Here is a 27,469-nt window from a genome sequence, read left to right on the forward strand (position 1 = left end):
CTTGGCGATATATCAGCCATGCTGTTCAATTGGGCCATTTTGAAATATCAGTTATCAGCTGATGCTGATAATTTCAACAATGTTGTTGATTTAACAGTTGTAGTTTGTATCAATTTGAAAATCTATGAAATCTTATTATTTTGAAATCTCTATTTATATCATCAGATTTTATTATCTTGCATTCTAGATAAAAATCCATAATGGTCATCTTCTAATTTCGCTAAAATAGCCATGACATTTTCATATTTTCACAAAAAGTGCATAATGTAAATCTTTGTCGTCAATAACACTTGACAGAGTTCAAACTGAAGAAAATGTGGAAGAGTCCCAACGGAACCATCAGGAACATTCTGGGCGGCACCGTCTTCCGTGAGCCAATCATCTGCAAGAACATTCCCAGACTTGTTCCTGGCTGGACACAGGCCATCACCATTGGCAGACACGCTTTCGGTGACCAGGTCTGCTTTTTGGATGTTCTGGATGTTACATATATACATATAGTTTTTTTTTTTTTTCAATGTGTTCTTATTCCTGCTGACCTGCAATTCTCTGTTTACTTTTACAGTACAAAGCAACAGACTTTGTTGTGACCCAACCAGGCAAATTCAAAATGGTCTTCTCTCCAGCCGATGGAAGCAAATCCAAGGAGTGGGAGGTGTTCGATTTCCCTGGTGGTGGCTGTGGAATGGGCATGTACAACACTGACGAGGTCAGTGAGCATATGCAAATAATGCATTTTTAAACACTGAGTGAGAATCAAGATATCATAAACCATCTGTGAAAACAGAAAACTTTTTTCCCCCAAATGTAATTCATATGGTAAACCTGGAAAATTTAAATGGTTCTTCTCTGTAATAAAATAACAAATATAATATAAATGTATCAACACTTCCATTGAAAAGTTTGGTGTCAGTAAGATTATTATTTTTTTAGGAAATTAATACTTCTATTCAGCGAGGACACATTCAATTGATCTCAAGTGACAGTAAAGACATTTATAATGCTACAAAAGATTTCCATTTCAAATAAATGCTGCTGTTTTTGAGATTTATATTCATAAAAGATTACTGATTTTTTCCCCCCACAATATATTAAGCAGCGCAACTGTTGTAAACACTGATAATAATAATAATAATAATAAATGTTTCTTGAGCAGCAAATCAGCATATTAGAATGATTTCTGAAGGATCATGTGACACTGAAGACTGGAGTAATCACATGAATAAATTACATTGTAAAACATTAAAACAGAACTTTATCAAATAAGGAAGTCTCTTTGAGCATAAGAGACTTCTTTCAAAAACAATACAAAATCGTACTGACCTCAAACATTTGAAAGGTGGTGTGTATGAAATAATTTACAGAATATTAAAGTACTTTTTTTTTTTTAACAACTTAATCGGTTAGAAATTGTGTTTTTGTGAATGCAAATTGACTTTTCCAGTCATTTATCTGCAGGGACCTTCCTATTTTCCACTGAAATAAAAAAATTGGCCAACGGATGTATGAATTTGAAAAATATCTTTGTTAATGAGCTTGTACTCTGATGATCTATCTTGAAGGTGTAAAAATAACACCTTGAATTAGAGACATTTTTAGGCTGTCTCGTGTATTCTGAGTTTGTATAATTAAGGCCTTTTGACTCGAATCCTGTTATGTTCTGCACTTACACCTCCGGAGGAATGAGGTCTGCTGTAGATTATAGATGACCTCCTTCAGCCCATGTTCCTGCAGTGAACCCTGGTGTCCTGAAGTCTTTGTTTGTAGTCGGGGGAATGGTCTGTTTGGGTTTACAATAGAAAACTGCAGGTGGTGGGCTCTTTTTCCCCTCAAAAAAGATTGAATGAAGTGTCATTCTAGGCCACCAATTGATGGTGCTGAAATTTTTTTTTTTTTTTTTTTTTTTTTTTACTCCATTTCCACTTCATATTTGAAGTGGTATAATTTTTTTTCATTTTTTTTTTTTCACCAATTGGAACTACACAGACAGCATTTCCAAATCCTAGCCGAATCTCCATTGTAAAAGTGGAACACTTGTGTGACATTCTGTCTTTCGTCCCTTTCTAACAGTCCATCACTGGCTTCGCTCACAGCTGCTTCCAGTACGCCATCCAGAAGAAATGGCCTCTCTACATGAGCACTAAGAACACAATCCTGAAGGCTTACGATGGCAGATTCAAGGACATTTTCGAGGACATTTTTGTGAAGTGAGAAGGATTTATCAGTGTCTTTGGCACGCTTTTTATTTACACACTTTCACCGCGTGTTGCTGTGTAATTATGAGATTAGCGCTTTGAGATGCTGTCACAGTGGTGACATGTGAAACTATACTTTTCTTCCAAAGTAATTTCAATGGAAAATCTTGAAGCGTCTTTTTTGTTTTCCATGGGCAGAAACTACAAGCCAGAGTTTGACAAGCTGAAGATCTGGTATGAGCACAGGCTCATCGACGACATGGTGGCTCAGGTGCTGAAGTCATCGGGAGCCTTTGTGTGGGCCTGCAAGAACTATGATGGAGATGTACAGTCTGACATCCTTGCTCAGGGTAAAAATCATTTCAGTCTTTTCTATTGTTTTATCATATGTTCATCCAATTATCCTTTATTTTTTTAATAGTTTTAGCACTTACAGAGACTTTCATGTCATGAATCTCTAGACTCTAGAAATTACATAATCATATTGGTTCAGATTATATAAAGGCAGAAAATCATGCTACCAGTTTTTAAAGGCACATACTGCTCATGAAGGATATTTGAAAAGGTCCTTTTTACCTGATTAAAGAGTGTTGAATCTTGTCTACAGGCTTTGGCTCTCTGGGGCTGATGACCTCAGTGCTGGTGTGTCCTGATGGGAAGACCATTGAGGCCGAGGCTGCCCACGGCACAGTAACCAGGCATTACCGTGAGCACCAGAAGGTTTGTGTATTTCAGTAATTTATTTTCTTGCTACGCATCTCATCCTGCATTCAAATATAGGTTTGATATCAGAAATTCAGAGTAGTTGTGTTAAATGAAATAAGGTAACACTTTATCTCAATGGTCCACTTTAGACATTCTACTGTCACTTTGCAACTACATGTCAACTACCAGTCATTAGAGTATTAGCAGACTGTCTGCTTAATATCTGCTAACACTTTATTTTGATGCTCCCACAACAGACTATAAATCATTTTGCAAATACATCAACTTATTCTACTAAACCAAACCCTAAAACACAAGTCTACTAACAGTCTACTTATGCTTTAATGAGAGTTAGTAGACATGTAGTTGCAAAGTTACTTATAGTTAGTAGAATGTCTAAAGTGGACCATCAAAATAAAGTGTAAAAAATAAGGGTAATAGAAAAAACAACTAAAAGCAATCTGGATGATCCACAACTGAATTTAGATGCCTTCTGCCATCTTGTGGTGAGAGGAAAAAACGACATCCTTCAACATTAGCGTTTGAACTGAAGGATGCATTAAATTGCTGAAAAGTGACATTGTTAAAAAAAACTCTAATGCTGTGTGAAATTTTTATTCAAAGAATCCAGAAAAAAAAAAAAAAACATATTGCAAAAATAAAGCAGCACAACTGTTTTCAACATCGATGATGATAAATGTTTCTGGAGAGCCAAGTCAGCATATTAGAATCATTTCTGAAGGGTCATGTGACACATTTGAAGACTGCAGTAATGATGCTGAAAATTCAGCATTACATCACAAGAATAAATTACACATATTCAAATAGAAAAGTATTATTGTGAAAAATTACAACTTAAAACAACTGTTTTCTATTTGACCAAATAAATGCAACAATTCTATAATGTAGTTTATTTTAATTGTAATTATTGTATGATCTTCTAGGAGGCACATAAAATACTTTTTGTATGCGTAGGTATGCTGCTACCAACTTTCACATGCAATTGCATGTGAATAGCTTACAATGTAGAATTTACAGCCAATAATTATAAGAATGTTTCATAATATTGAGGTTTTTTTACACAGGGTAGGCCAACTAGCACTAACCCCATTGCCAGCATCTTTGCTTGGACCAGAGGACTGGAGCACCGTGGCAAACTCGATGGAAACCCAGACCTGATCAAGTAAGCTCATTTGTTCCAGTCAGTTGTCTGTACTGTATGATTAGGATAGCGTGACTGTAAGGGGAGTTTTATATTCCAGTCATATTGCTAGTGTTTAATCGAAAGTGGAAGTGTTCATCATTGTCCTGTTTCTTGAACTGTGTCCAGGTTCTCTCAGACTCTAGAACGGGTGTGTGTGGAGACTGTGGAGAGCGGCGTGATGACCAAGGATCTGGCTGGCTGCATTCACGGTCTCGCCAAGTAAGTCAGAGCATATAAAAAATGATCAAAGTGTAATGCCTTTAACCTCCATTTGAGTGACTAGTCCTAATGATAAAACTGCTGACATCAATTGTTATGTGTGCTCTAGCTAATGTCTCTGATGTTATTAACATTTGTCTTTCTGTGACCGCAGCTGTAAGCTAAACGAGCATTACGTCAACACCACAGACTTCTTGGATGCCATCAAGACGAACCTAGACAAGGCACTGGGCAAATGAAGGACAACGGGGCCCGGACACAGTGGAGAGTGTCTTTTTGTACCTCATTTTTAACTTAAAGGTCATGAATACCACATAATGTATGAAGGGAGGAGTAATAAAAACATAGTGATGTTCCTAGCTGTTCTGTTAGTGAATCCTGCTGATGGGTGATCCCATCTCTTCCTGCACCTCCAGGGGTCTATTTTTTTAAGAAGTACTGTATGTCAGATGCTGTATAATACCATAGGAGAAAAAGAAAGATCAAGAGCCACATGTGAAACCCTCTAATAAACCCGTCACCTGGATTCCTGTTCTTGTGTTGTTTATCACACTTCACACGTTTAAAGGTAAATAAATGTATTAATTTACAGTAATGTCCAGAGCACAACGTTTAACAGACATGTATCAACATCATATTCACATCAGTGTGCAACAAAAGAATTGAAAGCTTATACAAAACTCAAACTCCTTCCTAGCTTGGAGCTAACAGGCCAAAATGCAAGGACACAGCAATTTAAAACAATAAAAATGCACCAAATCTTTCACATTAACATTTTGAGTTTCTTAGCTAGATGGAGAATACATGGTGAATTTCCCCAATCATTCTCTGCTGGGTCTCGAGCCCTGTCACATGTCGGCAGACTGTCGTTCATCACTCTGGAGCTCTGCGCCGGAATGATGGATGAGACGCGCTCCCGCACACACAAGGGCAGTTAATATTTTTGTCCAGTGTTTTTAGGGCATCCTCTTCAAAATTCAACCAGTATTGGTGACTTTGTGAAAGATGCAGTACATGTTACAAGGTTTTATGTCAAAGGAGATTAAAATGGATGCAAAATTGGATGAGGTTTGGAAAAAGGCAGTATAATCCACACCAAAAAAAATGATGCTAGAAGATCACCACATTTTAAAAATAAAATGAATTTAGCCCATGTAGTTCGCTGGTACGTAGTACAAGAACACAGAAGTAGTAAAGACCAGATTGCAAACTAAAAAGACATTTCAGATATTTATGAAGATAAAATATTTAAGTTTTTCTTTCTGACGCATGGCTCTGTGAAATATTGAATGCTTTAAAGGGACAAATCTTAGTATTATTACATTCATCAAACTAAAGATGGGGAAAAAATATATATAATTTAGATAGAAGATTCTTGTAATTGAAAGATGATGGACCAAACAATGCACTTGGGTAAATAATGCAATTATGCTCAAAAGCCCATGACTTAGCTTCTATATTTTTAAATTTGAAATAAAATCTGCCCATCTGGAACATTGGCAATGTATTTACATTTGTGAATGCCAAGAAACATTGAACAATAAATACTATTTGCAATAATGTTAAAACAAAGAAAAATATCCAGAAGGCCATACAGTGATTAAATGCCAAAAAAAACAAAAACAATTGGCAATGAAAACCCTTTCCAGGTAACTATCAATCCACTATGAGCTACAAACAACATATGCCCATTGAAAAAATGCTGGAGAAGAATCTTAACAAAAAAGTCACAGTATGCTTAACTAAATCCTGGGGAAGTTAACATGTAATGAGACCTATTTGCAATTTGTCAGCTTTGGTTAAGTCCTATTAAGTGAAATCTAACTTGCTGGACAGTAAAACCACCGACAAGATCAATGGTCTAAACAGCAGTCTTGGTTTATCGGTTTAAAGGAACTGTGGATTGATATATTAAGTGCTTTCTATTTCTGAACATATCGTTTCACTGCCCCATTGAGTGCAACTCAGAAATGATATACTTCTTAAGAACTGCATTCTGTAATGGGGAAAAAGTGGAACATTTGTTTAAAAAAAGAACAGCATCTACACAGACACAGTCCTTTATTCTTCAGGATGGCCCCTAATTTAAAATGACATTGTTAAAATGAAGCTTCAGTCGGCTATCATTTTAGTTTCACAGACCCAAAATGGGCTCCAGTGCACATCCACTTCACGATGGCTATTTCCTCACTGGCTCCTATCAGAGCCAAGAGTACTACTGAAATGACCATTGCAGTCTTTTTCACCCCCTTAAACCACATTTTAATGTCTCAGTCTGCTGCTTAAGTCGTGTTGTAGCGAGCAGCGACCTTGGTGTAGTTGTAGTAGCTAATTTTGGCGAGTTTTGCCAAATCTTGTGCGTTGTTGCTGGCTAGATTTTCCCTCTCACTGTAATCAAAGCTCTCCTCCTCGTAATCTTCCTGACCCTCGGCGTCAGGCAGGGCATCTGAGGAAGGAAACACACAAATATAAGCTTCAACACTTGTTTTTGTCACAACATATACACAATGTGTGAATTCAGGGGGTTAACCAATACTTTATAATTTCATGAAATTAAATCACTGACAAAATTCTCTGAATCAGTCTAATATATATCACAAGCCGTGGTACTTTTACACTAGATAGCAAACTTTCACTAGCATTAGCATTGACTTTTTTCAACTTCCACTCTATAAACCCACAGAAAGGCGAAGCAGCTCTATAAACCTCAAGGCTATTTCTGTCCTGTCGTTAAGTAAGCCATAAGCAAGTATAATCTGAGGTATAATTTGCATGTCACCTTGCCCTTCATTTGATGTGTCCAGGATTCCATGTTTCACCTTCATGTGTCGACTTAAGTTGCCCTTCAAATTGAACTTGCTGGTGCAGTAAGGACACTTGAAGGGTTTGCTGCCAGCATGAAGGTGCATGTGACCCAGCAGGTTATACATTCTGTTGAAGGACTTCCCGCACACCTACAAAAAAAAGCACCTATTAGAGGTATATGTTTGATTCACAGCCATATCAAGTAGAAAAATATAGACTCCAGCAGGGTTATACAGTGCATGGAAGAGTTCTTTGTGCCCACCTTGCACTTAAAAGGTTTCACAGGCAAGTGGACGATCATGTGCGTTTTAAGCGTCTGCTTCTGAACGAAGGTTTTGAAGCAGATGTGGCACTGGAAAGGGCGCACACTGGTGTGAATCAGCATGTGTCGCTTCAGGTTGGCAGAAAGCGTGAACTCACGAGAACACACATCACATTTGTATTCCTTCATACCCTGAGAGAGAAAGACAATGGCAATATATTTAGATATGATTCCATTGCGACCATCACTTTAAAAGTAACATTTGTAATTTGCGGTTTTATTTTTTGAGGGCGGGAGAAAAACTAATTTATCACTGGCATCAGCTGAATGTGAAAAAGTGGTTAGTTGTCATAAGCACAGCTGAATTCATCAGCAGGGTGCCTGTCTTGCTTGCTCACTAGAATTCATAATACAGAGCAAGAAACTCACGCACACATACTTTATTCACTGTTGTTATCGCAATGCTGCAGGGTAAATAGACGTGTATACACTGCAGTGTGAGCTCTGATGCTCCACCACGCTAAAACATTAACAAATGAAGAGTGTTAAACATTCTCTCGCCTTAACAGTGAACACTTCCAGTGTAACCAGGGATTACTGCTGTCCTAACATATGCAAACATCCTTTCCATTTCAGAATGTGCTATGAAGAACTAGACTGAACCTACACAACAAGGCCGCAAATGCATACCCCTTATAATCAGTGTGTTTGGCCCCTTAATTTCAGTCAAGACAATTCTAGAGAACTATGTGCTTCCAACCTTGTGGTAATAGTTTAGGGAGTGTCCCAATGTCCTTATGCACAAATTGTGGTTTCTTGTGATGCTGAAGAACTTGACTGGCTTCAAAACTCAGATCTGAACCCCACTGAACTCTGTTGGGAACTTTGACCGGGCCACATCAACCCAACATCAGCACCTGATCTCACTATGCTCATGTCTGAATAGTGTCAAATTCCTTTATTCGTGTTCCAACATCTAGTGGAAATTCCCTATTATTAGCAACTATAAAGCACATACAGGTGCAGTATTCAGGTGTCCATTTTCTTTTGGCCATATAGTGTACCCAACTAACTGAAATCACAGTGTTTTCATTCATTCATTATCTCTAATGGCAATACATCTAAAAATGGATTCCAAACTAGACAACCGTAGCCGACTAACTGCCGATGTGTTTTTGGTTTATAACCCCGCTGACCTATGACACATTCTGTTTACTGACACTGCAGTCCTGACGAGATGAATCATACACATGTAGAGTGAGAAATGAAAGGAGGAAGTATCAGCATGTGAGACACACTTCACTGCACAAAGCACACTCAAAACAAAACAGCTCCATACTAGTGCAAAGAGACAGAGAAACGGGACTAGTTAATGGCAGGGTTGGATGGCTGGAAGGGACTGACAGAGACAGCTCCATTTACACTGAAACTTTTTGTGGCAATACCCGAGACACAGCAGAAGATGACACAATAACCTACGGATTTATGGGAACATGTAGATGTTGGCAATGTAAGCGGGATCTGAAAGTCACTGTAGAGTCATTTCTAATAGGACGGTTGCGGGAAGGTTACAAAAACTAATGAGGTTTAAGTACCTTGTGTTTGAGGGCCGGCTGTGTCAGTACCTTGTGTGTAAGCATGTGCTGCTTCAGGTGGTGGATCTGCACGAACTCCATGCCGCACTCCGAGCAGACATAAGGCCGCACGTTCTGGTGCTTCATCAGATGGTTCTGGAGCTGGCTACGGTAGGCGAAGGACTTATGGCATTCGGTGCACTGAAAGGTGGTCGGGCCCTGGTGGCTGACCTGGTGGCGCTTGAGGTGTGCGTGAGTGGGGAACTCCATGCCGCACTGCGTGCAGACGTGACAGTGGCCGCTCTCGTGTTTAGTCTCATGAGTGCGCAGCTCACTGGGGTAGGCAAAGCCTCGGCCGCAGAAGCGGCAGCTGTATGGCTTGACGTCGCTATGCTGCAACATGTGCCGTTTAAGGTGACTTGTCTGAGTAAAGGCCTTCTTGCAGACGGTGCACTTGTGCGGCCGCGTGCCCTGGTGCGTCAACAGATGTGTTTGAAGGTGGCTGGGCTGCTTGAAGAGCTTTCCACAGTGAAGACATTCATGTGGCTTGATGCCATTGTGACCGAGGATGTGTGTAACCAAGTTGTACTTCGAAGTGTAGGACTTTTCACACATGCGACACTTCCAGCGTTTCAGGCCTTCGCCCACATCCACACAGTACGATTCGTCGATTTGCACGTTGATATCTAGACGGTCTATTTGCATCCGTCTACCCAAGGAGTTCTCGCCCTCCGCCCACGCAATGGCCTGGCCGCCCTCCTCGTAATCTCCCGGCAGGCCCATCTCAGCAGCCTCGTACGCCGTCACGCTGGACTCATAGTAGCGCCTCATTGCTGGGCTCACATCCTCCTCTGTAGTTTTCAGGTTCAGTGCTTTCTCCTCTACTTCCTCCTCCTCTTCTTGTTGTTGTTGTTCCTCCTCCTTTCCCCGCCCTTCCTTGAGGGACTCCACCAATGCCTTTCCACGCTCCACAGGGCCTTGAGACTGAGTCTCAGAGTCTACCTGTTGGATGGCTGGCTCCCTCGAGGACTCGGGGTAGCCTTTGTTACACTGCTCTTCTTTCATTGGCACTCTATGAGGTGCTAGGTCCAACACTTCTGGCTCGTTGTCAGTTTGCTGGGGATTTGAGAGATAACAGGGGCTAGTGAACTCAGGGCTCTCTCCTTTCACCCGATTCGATGTGTCCAGAGACCTCTCCGTGGACTGCTCCGGTTCTCCTTCACTCAAGGGCCTCTTGGTCCTCCCGCGGGGCCCCGGTCGCCTGCGCTCTGCCCCGTAGAGCCCTTCTGGCCTCCTGTTCTCCCCGTGAGGCTCGGACAGATAGTCTCCATTGGCTCCAATTAGCTGATCTGCATATTCATACTCCATTGATTCTGCGGGGGGAGCAGGGCCTTCACGTCCCTCTCCCGTGTAGAAACCGTTTGGGGCAATTGTGGCTCCGAAGATTTCGTTCTGAGATATGAGGCCCAGCACAGCAGCCTGGGCCAGGGACAGGACCACCACCGGGTCAGTCTGTGTGCTGACATCCACCGCATGCTCCATCACTTTAGAATAGCAGCGGACCAGAGGAACCTCCTGTTCTTCCTGTCAATGGAAAGAACAACAGGTCTAAGCAATACTTCATGAAATCAGAATCAGTGTATAAATCTGTCATTGCAAGCGTCAATACAATACACTGTAGCAACAAAGTCTGGCCAATGCTGTCATGGCAACAGTGTCACTACAATAGCAACAAAGTCATCGCAACGGCGTCACATCAACATGAGTGTCAGAACAACGAATTTGACTGATGCGGGGCAACAAATAAAAGCTGTTTGGATAGGATTTGCTTTCGAGCTAAATGACAGCTCAGTCAGATCAAGCAATTTCTGGCAACGTGGCAGGAATGTCTTTCTAGAACCTTTCCTGTACCTGATCTTTTTTTCCTTTTTTTTTTTTTTTGTCAAATATTGAAGTCTCGTAAAGAAAGATAATTATACTATATATAAAATACACATATTTTATTATATTCACAGCAGTAAGCAAGAGACATATTCTGACAACGCCTAGCCTCCGTGTCCACTAGAGATTGCTTTAGATAGAAGAGATAAGACAGTTCAAGCGCCATGCTTCCTTCCTTCACAGTCTTTAAAAGGACACGAAGCACAAAGAGTCACTGGGTCCGAGCGGGAAGTCTACATCCGTGGACTATCCACAGCATTTCCTGCGAGGTCAAGCGCTGCCACTGCTGACTATGAAAAGGCTGGACAGTGAAGTTTTAGCAGAACCAGCAACATAAGTGAGTCCAGTCTATTCGCGGACTTCAGAGATTGGCTGTAGCCAAAATTATTCAGTTCGTTCCTTTGAGGCTGATGATTATGTTACTTACAAATGCATTAATTAAGGACAACTTGGTTGAACTCTTAGCTCAGGTCAATTTACCACACCTCGGTTCTACATTACCAGAAAGCTCAAATCACTGTCATGTTCACACTAGTAATGTGTGTGTGCTCAGAAAGTCATTAACGTACATTATCACCTCTAACGAGCTGGTACCTTGATTTGTGCTGAATTGAAAGCCATGAAAAACGGATTTCAGCTTAAGCAAAAACAAGCAAACACAAGGGAAAGAGGGAGGGAGAGACTGACAGCTGTAAAACAGAGGAAGAGAGACAAGGAGAGACAGAGGAAAGAAAACGAGAAGTGGGTGGGGGGGGGCAGAGAGAAAGAGAAAAGAGAGCGAGAGCGAGAGCGAGAGAGAGAGAGAGAGAGAGAGAGAGAGAGAGAGAGAGAGAGAGAGAGAGAGAGAGAGAAATGAGAAGGGGAACCTGGATGCCCTGATAACCATGTCATTTATAATTACTGCTTTTAAAGCAGTCAGACAGAGGAAGGGAGAAACAGACAGAAAAAAAGAGTGAAAGAGTGAGTGAGTGTAAAAGGGTGATTGAGGAAGCAAGTGAAAGAAGGAAGAGAGAGGAAGGAGGGGAACTGGGGGATGAGAGATATACTGAGTGACTGAGTGAGGGAGGGGAGTGAGGAAAGAAAGATAAAGAGAGATAAAGAAAGAGTGAGAGGAAAAGAAGAGGGAGAGGGAGGGGCAGCGGGGGATGAGAGACTAAGAGAAGCTGAGTGAGTGAGAGAGTACAACAGAGAGATAAAGAGTGAGGGAGGGGTGTGGGGAGTGAAAGACTGAAACTAAGAAGGAGACAGAAAGAGAGAGAAAAGAAGAGGGTGAGAAATGAGAAAGAAGGAGGGAGGGAAAAGGAAAAAGAAGGAGTGTTAAGACAGTAAGACAAATGAAAGAGCCAGTCGGGCAAGATAGCAGCCGTGACTGTATGAGGAGAGCTGAAGTGAATATAAAAATAGATAAAAAACAAAAACGCTAGCTAGTATAAAGACTAGCATAGAATGAACCTGTGTGTGTGTGTGTGTGTTTGTGAGTCTGAGAGAAAACAAAAGAAATTTGCTGCATTCAAGGTAGAGAGACAATATGAGAGGCTAGACTGTAAAAGAGAGAAAGGTTAAAGTATAAATGACACTCTTGCAGTATTCTGTGAGAGAGAAAAAAGTTACTTCATTTCCACAGTTCAGAGTTACAAACTTTAACACAGCAATTAACCAACAGCTCAAGTCAATATATCAACACAAGTCGCTTCAGGAAGCATGTATGTTTGGGTTGAGCACTCACCACATTACTCCTGGTGTGATGTTTGAGATGTTTCAGGGACCTCATCCTTCAAGAGAAGTGAGAGGAGCAAAAAACACCAGCTCCTATTTATAACTGCGAGAGCGAGAGAGGGGCGGAGCCAAACTCATCCTCCTCCTACTGTTGCTGTTATCAGAACCGACTGTGCCTGCCTCTCGCACGCATACACACACAAACCTATTTCTTCCATTCTCTTTCTTTCTTTCTTTCCGTCTCTCTGCCCTCCCTTCCTCACACTCCCCCATGTCTTTCTCCGTTCTTTCTTTCTCTTTCACTCTCTCTCTCGCGCGCATTCACTATCTCTCTTTCTCACGCACACACTCCATACGGCGTGACCCTTCAACAAACATATTTCTCTCTTACTAACAAAAGCTCACTTCTCCGCACATGTACGTCCTCTCTTCACTTTAGAGATGATCGCAAACATGTTTCAAGCCGGCATGTGCACGCGCGCTCTAACACACACACACAAACACACTGGAGGTGTGTCTGTCGGTGTCAGACAGACAGTGAGTGAGATATGCTGAAATGTTTTCCGGGAGGAGTTCTACAGGTCTGTTTATTTGCGCATCTCAAATAATTAAGCCGCGAGACGCCTGTGCAATGTCTGAGAGCAGTGCGCACAAAAAATGAGTGACAAAAGAAAGAAAAGGAGAAAGAAAAGCAGTTTGGAAAGAGAGGGAGGGAGTGAGACAGACATGGGGGAGAGAGAGAATAAGAGGAAGAGGGAGGGGGACTGAGAATGAGAGGTATAGAGAGAAAAGGGAAGGGAAGGGGGGTGAATGGGAGAGAAATAGAAAGAGAGAGAGAAAAGAGGTGGGGGAGGGCGAGAGAAGAAGAGAATGCAGCAAAAAAGAAGGAAGAGAGGAACTGGGGGAGGGAGAGCAAAGCATAAGAAAAGATGAGGTCAAAGAATAGAGAGAAAGACAGAAAGAAAGAGAGAAGAGGGAGGGAGAGCGCTCGAGAGGAGGGGTGGGGGGACTGAAAGAGAGATAGAAAAAGAGAATGCAGTGAAAGAGAGAGAGTTTCAGCAGCCTGTGAAAGAGATAGTGAGGGGGGGAGAGAAAAGGGGGATGGTGGAGTGTGAAAATAAAAAAGAGGAGTTCATCAGCAAGAGAAAAAGAGGGGGAGTGGATGAGTGAAGGGGGGGGGGGGGGGGGGGGGGGAGAAGAGAGGAAAAGGGAAAAACAGCAAGGAAAGATATTAACTATTGAAGTTCTGGTTTCTTCTGTCAGGCTACCTGCCCGCTCCGTTGCTGAGGTGTTCCCGCTCATCCTCATTACGGGAAAAGGTATGGGATTACTCTAACACTTCCCGTGAGCTTATTAACGTCAGGATATAGGCTGGCCGTCCCACAAAAGAGCCTCTATTATGGAATGGAACACACCTGAGTGAAGGACTGCTGTATACCGTCAGTGTGTGAGAAGAGTGGAGGACATTTTTCATCAGTGAGCAGGAAAGGGCAATCCATGAAGGAGAGAGAAAATCAAGCATTGTAGGAGAGTCACTATATGTGCGTCTGAGTGAGAGAAAGATGTGTGTGCGTGTGAGAGATCGTGAGAGGAAAGGAGGGAGGGAGGGAAAAGAGAAAGGACAGGCAGAGAGAGAGAGAGAGAGAGAGATAGGGAGCGAAGGAAAACAGACAGAGATAAAGAGAGATTGAGGGAGGGTGTGAGTGAGGGGGAGAGATAGCAGGAAGTTGAGAGAGCGAGTGAGGAGAGAAAATAGAAAGAGTGCAAGGGAAGAAACAAAGAGATAAGACGCAAAAGACAAAGAATCCACATGGAAGAAGAAACGGCCAGGGACGTTAAACAACACAGAGCTGCCTGCCCGTGGGGAAAACGAAAAGGGGGAAGACAACAAAAGTTAGGGGGGGAAAGAAAGAATACGCTGGCTGGAATACTCATCCAGGCCTATAGGTTTTCCTACTCCCTTAAAAGAAAAAGACGACAGAAATTGCTTGAAACCTGCCCTAACCTCATTTGCCCAGAAGTATCAGACTTGTGTGAACCAGTCCTAACCCACACACACGCAGGGAAGAATACATGATGAATAACAAACGTGTGTGTGTGTCTGCGTTTGCTTCTCCACAGGTTTGTGTAGCTGTGTTTTAGAGGGGTGTGTGGTTTGGGAATCCATCTACAGGTTTTACAGACAAGTGTATGTGTGTGTGAGCATATCGCATGACACTTGTACTTGTGGTTTGTGTGTTTTTCTTCTGCCTGAAGAGAAGCAATAGGGAACTTTTGTCTGCATTGTTTTCTGTGGCAGTGTGAATGTACAGTATGATACTGAGGGAAGTGGGCATGAACCGGTTGGGTTAGTGGCTGAGACCTGACTGGGATGTACAGTATATGCATGTGGTTGTTTTTGATTCCCAAAACCCTGACCTGAGCAGAGATGCGACGGGGAAACTCCAAACATTCCCATAATGACGCAGTGAAGGTGAAGGGGTGTACTAGCACAAACACAAGTTATTCAATTCTTAATTTTATTTATTTTTTGTGGGAGAGATGAATTCAAAAGTAGAGTGTGGGGTAAACTGTGCCATTTTTATGGAAGTTGTCCCCCAATACATTAAATACTAATACATTAAATATATTTTTTCAGGATGTGTTCTCAATTGAAAGCTGTATCATTTCAAGGGGTAAGTTGAATCATCTGGGACCAACCCAGGGACAAACTAGAAAAAAAGTCTTATTTTGATGCACGTTATTCAGGCAGGCAGGAAAAAGTTCAATATTCGGAATATTTGAATGTAGTAAAGTAGGCTATTTGAAAGAGTAATAATATTTAGAATAGTTATTCCAGCATTTGGAGACAGTATATCCTAAACTGTCACGTTTTACCCCACAGGTACCATTTTGGGAAAACACTGCATTTACAGTAATATTTCATGACTAAACGTTTACATGGTTTTATAATAGAAATTCACCACAATATTGTTTCAACCCAATTTTGGGTCAAATATGGAAAAACCCAAATGTTGGGTTAAAAAATTAACCCAACGGCTGGGTTTGTCCATATTTGACCCAAAGTTGGGTTGAAACAACCCAGCATTTTTTAGAGTGCAACATAAGATGTGTGTAGTTGACATGAAATGCTTTTAGAAAGGTGATGTGTCATGTGGTGTGACAAGCTAAACTACATTTTTAAAATGCATGTTGCTAATTATTATTATGCATGCAGCTTTTAATACATCATTTTTAAATGAGAGATTATGAAATCTATTTGAAAATTCTGTTATCACACCACAGGACCTTTTAAAAAGAAACCTTATAAATAAATAAATCATAAGGTGAATCCCCTACATAATCATTTAAGTTTTAACAAATACTGATGTTGATTTTTTTTTTTTTTTTTTTTTTTAAAGGCTCATTGATACATTATGTGTCAACTACTCACATACACAACAATTCAAAAGTTTTTTCTGTAAAGAAATTATTATTATTATTTTTTTAAAATTAATCAGAAGTGACAGTAAAGACATTTATAATGTTACAAATTATTTCAATGTCAAATATATGCTGTTCTTTTGAAATTTCTATTAATCAAATCCTGAATGTTTTTATATATGATGATTTCACAAAAAAGCAGTACAGCTGTTTTCAAAATGAATAATAATAAGAAATGTTAATTGAGCACCAAAATTAGCATATTAGAATGAATCCTGAAGGAATTGCATGTGACACTGAAGACTGGAGTAATGATGCTGAAAATTTAGCTTTGCATCACAGAAATAAATTATATTAGGAACCGTTATGTATATATTATATATAATATATATATAAAATATTTTTAATATTTTTCAATATTACTGTTATCAAATAAATGCAGCCTTGGTGAGCATAAGTGAAGTCTATACAAAAAGAGACTTACAAACCCCAAAATTTTACATTTTTTTTAGATCTGCTTTTACATAATTTAAATTTTCCCTGCCATGTAGATAATTCACTTATATATAAACGCCTATAAAACATAGACGTTTTACTTTCTAAATACTTGATGACAAAAACCACGCAGTTGCTTAGATTTAACGAGGTGGCCAATCTTACCCCACTCCCCCTACAATGCTGTCATGTTAATCGAAACAAGTCTCCATGATAAATGATCTGTTCAAACGCTTTTAATATGGGCAGAACCGAACAAACATGAATTAGCACAAAGCCAGACCATCACCTGTCATCCAAGCTACGGGATCATTACTCTGTGCTGCCGTGAGATTGGCTTTAGTGGAGATCTAGTGGGGTGTTAAAGCACATACAAGCCAGCCTTCAGCTCCCCCCCATCTGAGCCCAGAACACACACCAGCACTGCCACTCATTAACCACAGAAACTCAATGGACATAACCTTTGACCCCAAACCAGACATAACTGCCAGCAGTTAGTTCCTTTATAAATTAACTTCTAAATCATTTGTCCACTTGTGTGAACGTGTTATGAGGAAGTTCATCCAAACACGGAGTCTTAATCTCGTCCACGGGAAGTTGCGTCTCGGCCCTGATGATCCTGCGCTCTTGATTTCAATGTTTGTGTATTTCAATTGTAGCTCGTCCGAGAAAATTGCACTCAGATACGCACACACAAACACAAACACAGAAGATGCAAAGAAGAGAGGCTCTCCAAATCCTGAATAAAAGATTACCCTCCTCATTCAGCATGGGGGTTACAGAAATGTTGGACAGAATATTGGGCAAGAAAAGGTTTCTGCCGAGAGGAAATAGAGTGAAAAGAAAAGAGAAAGACAGTCGAGGGAGGAGAGCATTCAGCACAGGATATAAAAGGAACAGAGAGAGAAAAGAAAGAGGAGAGTGGGGGAGAGAGAGAGAGAGAAGAAGAGCGAGAGAAGGAGAAAGAGGAGAGAGAGAAGGGGGAGGGAGAGTGAGCGAGAGAGAGAGAAACAGAAAGAGAGACAGTGAGAGAAAGACAGGAGAGAAGGGGGAAGGGAGACAGAAAGAAAAAGAGACACACAAGAGACTAAAAAAAAAACCACAGAATAATAATAAAAAAAGCAGCAGCAATGTCTGGCTTGGGCTCCATGAAGATATACACATTTGAATGAACATAGGAGGCTATATTGTGTGCATGTGAATGAGGCGGGCGTCCACACCCTGCAAACCTCAGCTGTGAAGGCACAAGTTCATTGTGTCGGGCCTAGAAGCATTCAGGAGCCACTCCTCTGCATGTGTGTGTTTCCCTGCGGTCTGAGGTTAGCAGGTCAAAGCCTCGACTGGGAACAGTTGCCTCCTGCCTCCCGCGCCGTTTCATCTCATAATCCTGCTAATGGCAGTTAAATGGACTGACGGCACGAGTCTGGCCGCCTAGTTTCACATCCAATTTCATTCGGCCCGCGCTCAGACGAAGAGGCCTGTAAACACAAGCGGGTCTGACGCCTGACCGTAGGCGAAGTCTCATTTGCTCGGTCTCATAAATAGCATGGAAAAAGTGTCCGTCCTTCCGCTCGCTCGCGCTCTTTTGTACTTCTCCCTCACCTCACGGTAACAAATTTCAACCTGAATTACTTTTTCTTTCTCCCAAGTTTCATTCTTTTAAATCAAAACCCCTTTGTCTCTCTCTTCTTTTGTACCTTCTTCTTGTTTCCATGGTTACCCCTCTCTCTGCGCTGTACACTATCTATCTCTCCCTCCGTTTCCCTCTGTCTCTCTCTCTCACTCTGTTCTTATCTTTCTCATTTTGCTTTCATCTCTGCCTCCCTTCCTCCTGCTTTATCCCACACCCTCCTCACTCCGGCTTTTATCTCTTTTCACTTTCATCTGTCTTTCACCTTTCTCTCCCCTTCAAGCCTGCCATTCCATCATGCTGTTTTTTTTTCTTCCTGTTTCTTACTTATGGAGAGTGAGAGAGAAAGAGAGAGAGAGAAAAAGTTTCATCTGTTGCCCTATCAATTCTGCATTTTTAATCGCTTCACATTCGTCCAATCCCCGGTTTCCTTTCCACTGGCACAATCTCTCATTTACATGTGTGCTAGACAGAGTGGTCAGTTCTTTAATGCTCATCCCTGGGCTGCTTCTCTGTTCTTCAAGCTTTCGGAAGGTCTGGCGTGAAAAGAATTACAGGATGAATCAAACTGGTTATCGCGTGTCCTCATCTCGCCACGGTTACTTCAGCATGGTGTAGATGTCTATGTGATGTGTTTATAATTAAAGTCAAAGTGAACTGTTTGCAACCCATTTCGCTCTCATAATGTGATGCATTTCTGAGTGAAATGGGATAATTAATGAGAAAGATATAGGATGGGACATTGGAAATTGATTGGATTTCATTGCATACAAGAATTAAGTAGCTATTTGGATATTGGTTTTTCGTCTTCAATCCAAACGTATGTCTTCAGCCGACACCTGATATTAAGATGCATTTTGGTCGATCGGATCACAAGTGGACGATGCTAAATACAGGTATAAACGGGGTCTAAAATGATTTGTGCTTGTCCACTTTCGACCACTTCCAGAGGTAGTCATTTGACCGGATTGCTTTCGATGTGTAAACGCTCAAGTGGATCGAATGAGTTCGAACAGCCGCAAAAGACGCCTTCTCTCCGCCTACTGACCTAATGCCTAAACATTATGGGAAGCGCACTAGCCAGACGGGATTTAAACTTTGTCGGCTGAAGACATACGTTTGGTTTGAAGACGAAAAAATGTCCCAAGCACAATGTTCTCTCATCATTCCTGATTTCTAACACGCACTCACAGCGTTTGTCACAGTCTCGTGTCTATCAGAGCAGAAAAGAAAGACTGTCATCTCCGATCGCATTCATATGTAAATTGTGTGAGTTTATTTCGTCCATTAAATTGAAAGATCTGAAAAAGCCCAATCATTTACCCGCCCATAGCCATAGACCCTCCCCTCAAAGAAATCGGAAAAGAAGTGGTTGAAAGTGGACCAAAGAGACGGATTAAAAGACAAGGTGTAAAGGGGTATGTGTCTCCCTCGTCTACTTGTGATCCGATTTACCAAAACACATCTTAATACCAGGTGTAAACAGGGCCTTAGTGATGTCACTGGAAATGTCATTTCAAAATAAGACCAAGTTGCTTACAGGGAGGGTTCGGGTCAGGAATTGAGAAATCAAAATTTCCTTTTGACCTATAAAAGAATATTAGGAAAGCGTGGATAAACTTTCATTTTTAAAGTAGTTCAAGATCGTGACACTGTTCATTTGTTCGTGTCATTTTACACTGGATTCGGTTTCACACTAGTCAGCTCGACACAGGCTTTTCAGAGGCTGAAAATAAAAGATGATGCAGTGCTGACTATATTGGATCTGAGATCTGACAGTGATGTCGCAACACAAGTGTGAGTAGCAATGTTTTTACCATGTCTATTGCTTTGTCTGTTACAGATAATTCGATATGTAGGGCCTACTCACTTTACTGAAAATGATGAACGATAAATATAAGGACAACGGCGCAACAAACGATAGAACAAGAAGCACCGTAAGTTATCCTTTGTCAACCATAGCTGTGGTAAATCCAAGTATTTAAACTTCATTTGCCACAACCAAGACTTCTAAAACATATGTAATGCGCAAAAACGTTTCACAAATGTAACGAGTTTCTGTAGCGTCTTCTTTTAAACACTAATATGATGTAATAACTAACTCACAAATACAAATACAAAAGGAAAAAATATAAATAAAGATGATTTATAACCAAGCAGTCGCATACTGGAGTATTGGTATTTGAGGTGTAGGTTTGTCTTCTGATTCAGGATCAGATTTTAAATTGGAATTAATGTACATAGATGAGAAAAATGTAACTGATGATCTTACTAATCATCTCATTACTAATTTAGTAATTACAACTTATTTTAAATAAGTTTGTTGACCTTACTGAGTTTAACTAAGTAACGACAACTTTTTAGCATGGAAAGTTATTAAACTTAATAGATTCAATTATCCTCTACTTAAAATAATGAGTGTTGTGAAATTTTCGAATGGTCATACGCAGTTCTACATGTACATGGAGTCAATTCACAATGGATTCTGAGGGGAGAAGCACATGGAAAGGTGAGTTGGTGCTTGTTTGTCAGTCTTTTTATTTCTGAATTGCCTAATACATTAATCGACCGTGTATTAATCAGATAAAATAATTTAGCGTTATGGTGATATTGTATGTGATGTTATTTTATTGAAATTGTTGTATTGTGCTAATCGAAATTAGTAGTCTAGCATTTGTAAGTCACTGATATTTGGCTGCATGTTTTCAGTAAAGAAACGTTTTTTAATGTTTTAGATGTTTTTATTGTGTGTACAATTTAGACTGAGGACATTTTTTACAGATTACTCTACTGATTTATTTTTGGATGTTTAGATGTGTATAACAGTTATATTTTATATTTCTAACTAATATTTCTTTCAAAACTAATCTTTCTTTCTTTCTAACTAATCTTTCTTTTTCTTTCTTTCGAACTAATCTTTTTCTTTCTGTTTCTAACTAATCTTTCTTTCTAACTAATCTTTCTTTCTAACTAATCTTTCTTTCTAACTAATCTTTCTTTCTTTCTAACTAATCTTTCTTTCTTTCTTTCTTTCTTTCTTTCTTTCTTTCTAACTAATCTTTCTTTCTTTATTTCTATCTATCTTTCCTTCTTTCTAACTAATCTTGATGATCTTTCCATCCATCCATCCATCCATCCATGGTCATGTTAAAACATGCTAAATCATGCTAAATCACCTGGTAAACCATGGTAAATCATGCTAGCAATGTGGTAAACCACTAGAAACATGGTAAATCATGTTTAAACCATTTTCTGGCTAGGCTTTTTCAAGCCAACTTAAAGTTTGTCTACAAAATTTACCATCTAGTTATTATACGTTTTTTTTTTTTTTTTTTTTTTTTGTCTGTTTCAGACAATACTTAAACAACCATAATTAATCTCTGCTAGTTGTACATACTGTAGACCTGATACTTTGTTAGATGTATTTTGGATATGGATTTTCATTTGTATTGTAACCACCAAAATTTTAATTTTGCTGTTCCTGTTTTATTGGACTATGATTGACACACCCAAAACTTCTTTAATCAGGATTCTGACCGTGACAAGGGAAGACAGCCAGGATTCTCCCTCCACAAGCACTATTTGGAGTCTTCTTGAACAACACTATTCTAGACGGAGCCATAGTCATGTGGATTCATTTTACAATGCCTTTTATAACCTTTTGGATCTTTTAAGTTTTGTTTACCTGGGCTTTCAATGGAGGGACAGAAATCTCCTAGATTTCATTAAAAAAAATATCTTACTTTGTATTTCAAAGTCTAACCAAAGTCTAATGGGTTTGGAACGTCATGAGGGAGAGTAAATGATGAAAGAATTAACATTTTTGGGTGAACTAACCCTTAAAGCTTGTTGTTGCACTAAAGTCAACATTCTTTTTAATTAAAGTGTTAAATTGTCACTCGTCAACCTTGGGTGAAAAATGTATTTTTAAAAATTTTTTTTTAAAGAGCACCGTTTTACTTATTTCTGTTAAATATGTTTTTCTAAGTGTCAAAATTAAGCAAACATTGATTTTTACAGGGTCAGCTATTCAGTTTCTTGTCAAAAGATTGTCAGTATTCTTTGTTTATTCATCAGTCATGATTTGTTGTAATGCATATTTGTTACATTAATGAAAAATGTTTACAATTGGGTGCCAGAATGGCATTGTTTGGTACATTGTAATGCCTGAAGAAAATTGATGATTAATAAATGTTTTGCCTAAGATCTGTTGTTGCTTTTTGTCTTAATATATATATTTAGTTCAGCTTACTTATGGCAATCGTTTCCTAAGATTTTCCAAGTAATGTGAATACTAATAAGTTGACACAACTAATGATTTTGAGTTAACAGTACTTGACCAACGAGTTTTCTTTCCTAAATTAATTAAGTTTTGCCAACTAAAAATGAATAGACTACTTAGAAATTTTAAGGCAATCAGTTTCCTCTCTGTTTCTAAGTAAAGTCAACTTATTATAAACCCTGATATTTTGAACGATCTTGATTCTTTAAAATCCCAAAATCGATCTTCTGTTCTGTACCAGTGTCTACAGTAAGCACAGCTTTGTCAGATTCATGAACAAATGTCTCTTATGGGCCAGTCGTAATGAATCTTTAAAACAAATGAAAAAATATAACTCTTTTAAAACAGATATTTTTACGGAATCAAAAAACACAGCATCAGATTAATGAAAAAAATACTCTTATGAGCTAGTCTATTAAATTAATAATCTCTTTCATGGGCATTCATGAGTTTAAAATTTTACACAAGGTAATAATAATTGTTTTACAAAAGATATGCCATTTGAAGTTTGCTTAAATTGGTATCCACCAAGTTTTTGTTTGTGTTGCTTATTATATTGCTTATTTTATTTGTTAAATAAACAGCAATTGAACTGCATAATTTGGTTCCTCTTGCATTAACTGACAGTTAATTTCTTTCATATATAAGCAAAATACACAATTTTTTTTTTGTCTCAAATCAAATTCATCCAGCCCTAATTTTTATTTTATGTTGACTTTAATAACAGAGTTAGATTTCTTATGGTTAGATTTCCCCTCTTGGGTTCCTTCATATCCTTTGCCTATATGTTCCTAGTGAAAACATGCTATGTGGCAGGAGGACATACTGTGGCCTGTCAGCTCAGTGCTGTGATGAAGATGTCCCTTTGAGGCCTATACACCTCCTATGAGGAGATAACGGTCCTCATACAAAACTGCAGCAGTGACAGCAATATATCACAACCTCGACAACAAAGAAAACCAGTGAGACACAATATACCCCTGTACTTTACATAGGATTATTCAAAATGAGACAAGTTTGCATGCACAGAAAGGCACCTGAGGGTATTTCATTAGGGCTAAACCGAGTGCTTTATGTAAGTCACTACACAAAACGCACTAAGAAAAAGTCCCTGGCATAGTCTGGTTGAGACTGACTGCAGTAGGAGGAAGTGTTATGCTTGAGATCTGACTGAAACTAACCTCCCTCCCCTGCTCCTTCCCTTTCCCCTTTCCCTTTAAGTACCACAACTATTCAGAAAAGAGAATAAAGAAAACCTGAATAGAGGAAGAGAAGAAATAGAGGTCCCAAAGAGCTAAAGAAAAGCGAGAGAGAAAAAAAAACAATGAAAAGAGAAACAGGAATGAAAAGCAGCCAGAGAGAAAGAAAGAGAAGAAAGAGGGACAGCGAGAGGGAGGGGGAGACAGAGAAAAAAAGAAGCAGAGCAAAGGCTAGCGCTGAGCGAGAGAGTGTGTGTGAGAGAGAGAGAGAGAGAGAGAGAGAGAGAAACTGTCTTTTTTCCTTTCTTTTCTTTTTTTTTTAAATATGGATATAATGGCATAAAATTAATAGCGCCAGAAAATCTTAACCAGCCTACATACTGACAAAGGCAGAAATGAACCATTTATCTGGTTTAAATGCATTGAGCTATAAAGTCCATCTCGACTACACATCTATCACAAGATTTCATCATACTCTTGACAGATAAATCTGTGGTAAGTTGCAAGGAGGAGGCTTCTAATTTTAAGACCAAAGTCAAAGATTCACACCACATCCTCTGTCTTTAAGTCTAAATGATTAATTTAGGCTAAGATGGGGGAAATCTGTGCATTTACTTTTTAAATTGTAATTTAGATTATATTAAGTTCAGCATGTGCAGGATGATGATGCATCAGCAAATATGTTATTAATGGAAATTAAGCATTTGCTAATTACTCCACAAATCTAATGGACTCAAATCCCTCATTAACAAATAAGACACAAAAACCTTTGATATTCCACAAAATAAATACTATAGATCACGATTTTCCAGAGACGCAATATAGATCAATTACCTAGATTAATTAACTGTCCGGTGTTTTGGGGCCTGAAAACACAAAGTTTTTAAATCTGGTTTTAAAGTGCAAGTTTTTGAAAACGATATTGTTATCATCTTCGTTTAAACTACAAAAATGTGAATTTGTGCAAACGCTGACGTCATGCACATTCAGTCTATAGGCGTGTAGTGTTTCTTTACAAGGTGACATCGCCACCTACTGGCCTGACATGCATAATACAGCATTTTTAGTTGTTTTCGCAGATCCGTATAAACGGGAATCGTTTTCATACCGTTGCCGTCTGTACGCAAAAAACAAAAAGGAAAACAGATGTTCGAAACCTGTATGACTTTCTTGTGTTTTGCGGAACAGTTCCAGTTTTGGTTACCATTGACAAAAAATCTTTAATGTTCCACAGAAGGAAGTCATTCAGGTTTGAAACGACATAAGGGTCAGCAAATGATGGTAGATTTCCCTTTAAGTGGGCTAACATTTCTACAAATGAAAATATAATAATCCAGAATTTATTTTCAAATCAAATATATGCAGTTCCATCACCAAGCCATTGAATAGTAAGGTAACATTTATCCAAGCTATCTGGAAAAACTTGTCAACCATATAGTTGTCCTGCCAGCAGACATGTCACGATAAACAATTTGATACTGGGTATCGAAAATGCAATCTGTAATTGAAAACAATGACCTTCCATATACACTCTATACTGGCTATACTGCATGCGACAACCAATAATAATAGATGTTGGGAGATAGACAATGAATGAGAATTGTACAGTGTGCAGAGCACTACCTGTTTAAGACAAGCAAGGCAGGGCTGTTATCTCCCATACAATCTCACATAACATAACCTAATAAATTATGGACCACACAAGATCTCATTGTGTTATGTGTGCGCTGTGGTGTAGGTGATTCTGATATGTGAAGGTGGGCTCTAAGGAACCACCCAGAAACTCCCAATGCAACTGTGTAGCAACGTGTAAAACTACTGAGAACACATTAGCTGTCACATAACAATGCCTTGTCCACCACACACAACACCTTAGCCTTTTGGCAGCGAGTTTTGCATGTGCAAAACAGCTAACAAGGAAGATTTACTTCGATAATTTTCTACCAGTCACAACTGAAATGGTTCTCTTCTCCACCACGTTGAAAGGTTGTGGGTCAACCTAACTTGGTAACTCGAGTCTCACTCAAGTTTTATTGCTGCCATTAAATGCATGTGGGAAGCCAAGTCACAAAATTGACAATTCTTATGGACTATTTTTTTTTTATATTGCAATGTATTATCTGTGCACATCAATATTTGCAAAAAAGTATATAATATCAGTATCAGTATCATAATCTTTGATCAAAATAACTTCCCATTTCTCTTGCAACGACATCTCTTGTCTTTTCCAATGACGTTTTTACTGACGAGAGGGCGGGACAACCTGCCACTCACATGAGATCACAATAGCAAATCACAATGATCCAAAGATCCAATCAATTCCTGATGGAAAAAAATCAAGTCCCGGCCTACCTTTTTCTTGTTCGAGAAGCCGTTTCACTCACTACAAATACGTCACAATAGGGAAGAAAAGCATTTCATGCAGACTTTGACTTCACTACAGACTTGCTATCCACTCACTGATCTAAGATATATTATATTATCGATTAGTAGCTATGTTTCCATCCAAAGTTGCGAACTTAACTTGTGTGCAAAATTGGAATATTGCATAAAACATTTGCGAAAAAAGCTAAGATTCCATCCCATGTGTTCAAGAGAACATAATCATCACTTCCTGGGAAATTGGCACAAAATATCTGTAATAAAAATGGAAGTTGTTGAAATCGGGGTTAGAAACTGTGGCTCTTTTATCCTACATAATAAATGACTTGCAGAGAGCGCAGACGAAATGCAATAAACGCTGTCATGCTATCTTGCGTTTGGATGCTGACGTTTAGGAACGCAATCATGTGAGATGCTTCTGGGAGGGAATTAAACCAAATAATTTTTATGACAAACTTTGGCTCAGGCATTATAGAAGGACTAAAACAACATTTGAAATGTGCTATGAAACTAATTCGCTGGTTTGTCCAGTTATCAAATCACATTCACTATTGAGGCAAAGTCATGTGAGATTTTTGTTGTACATCGAGGGATTTATTCTGTAAATGTGTTTCCATTTCCATTTCCATTAGTTTATGAGCATGTCTTCTTTTTGGATAAAAAAAATTATCCTTCTATAGGCCTATTGAGTTTTTTATGCACATTTTTAGAATTTCGTCTCGATTACAGGGGCACATGAATATAAAAAACCTGTGATGTGTACAGATAAATCATTTATAAGATATACTGCAATATTCCATAAGAAAACAAGAATTGTCCATTTTGATTTCATGGTGACTTTAAACTCAAAACAGCCAGCAAACCAAAACAACTGAACAATTAACTTATTTTTTAATGTTGAGTGGGCATAGCTAGCAACATTATTTACCAATGCATGGCATCTAAATAATTTATCTCTAAAAAGGCAATTGCAAAGCATGCATTATTATGCAACAATGAAATTAAAATAATCTTTTATTACCATCATCTGCAGGTTGCTTTCCGCCATCTTAAGTATGGACACGCCCCTTCCAACGACAGACCTCAGGTACCACAGGTTGTCGCCACTAGTAAAACACGACGCCGGTTGATTGTTTATTAAGGCCTCATTCACTTGAAGGCACGTGAAGGCAGCAAAAGTGACGAGCCATTAGCGAGCACGGATCAGGAAGTCAGTTTTCATCGGCTGTCACTTCATTAACCTCAATCGAGGGATAAGGATATAAGTAAGAACGTCAAGATGGCCTTCAAGTTTACTGTATTCTGCGTTGATTTGTGATGAGTTAAACAAACTCAGTCGAATGATTGGCGATCACTGCGCTCTATAGGACAGACTCAGTACTGCAAGATAAAATAGTTTTACACTAATTTATTATATTTTAAAATAGACATTGCCTG

General features: G+C 39.3%; 2 protein-coding genes and 1 long non-coding RNA gene across 5 annotated transcripts; 2 read left to right on the top strand and 1 right to left on the bottom strand.

Moving 5' to 3' along the window:
* Positions 1–276: 276 nt before the first annotated feature.
* idh2 (isocitrate dehydrogenase (NADP(+)) 2) lies at positions 277–4,849 on the top strand. Its single transcript, XM_079873789.1, has 8 exons — positions 277–458; positions 566–709; positions 2,071–2,207; positions 2,394–2,545; positions 2,803–2,915; positions 3,986–4,083; positions 4,231–4,323; positions 4,478–4,849. Exons 1-8 carry the CDS (start codon positions 315–317, stop codon positions 4,560–4,562), a joined length of 966 nt encoding a protein of 321 aa, XP_079729915.1. The 5' UTR covers positions 277–314; the 3' UTR covers positions 4,563–4,849.
* On the bottom strand, positions 4,763–27,220 carry znf710a (zinc finger protein 710a). Of its 3 annotated transcripts, none has more exons than XM_079873786.1 (5): positions 12,632–12,727; positions 9,016–10,548; positions 7,391–7,582; positions 7,103–7,277; positions 4,763–6,769 (listed from the first exon to the last, which is right to left on the bottom strand). In XM_079873786.1, the coding sequence occupies exons 1-5, from the start codon at positions 12,674–12,676 to the stop codon at positions 6,606–6,608; spliced, it is 2,109 nt and encodes a 702-aa protein (XP_079729912.1). In that variant the 5' UTR covers positions 12,677–12,727; the 3' UTR covers positions 4,763–6,605. The 3 variants fall into 3 exon arrangements, with proteins under 3 accessions (XP_079729912.1, XP_079729913.1, XP_079729911.1); XM_079873787.1 differs by lacking the exon at positions 12,632–12,727 and adding an exon at positions 27,054–27,220 and having other exon boundaries at positions 6,537–6,769; positions 8,986–10,548; XM_079873785.1 differs by having other exon boundaries at positions 6,537–6,769; positions 8,986–10,548.
* Positions 13,830–22,206, top strand: LOC307160647. The gene is made up of 3 exons (XR_013821586.1): positions 13,830–13,940; positions 20,013–20,106; positions 21,698–22,206. It is a non-coding gene; the product is annotated as an uncharacterized lncRNA (long non-coding RNA).
* Positions 27,221–27,469: the final 249 nt, after the last annotated feature.

This window comes from Squalius cephalus, assembly GCF_949319135.1.
Source record: "Squalius cephalus genome assembly, chromosome: 6".
Lineage (NCBI taxonomy): Eukaryota > Metazoa > Chordata > Actinopteri > Cypriniformes > Leuciscidae > Squalius > Squalius cephalus.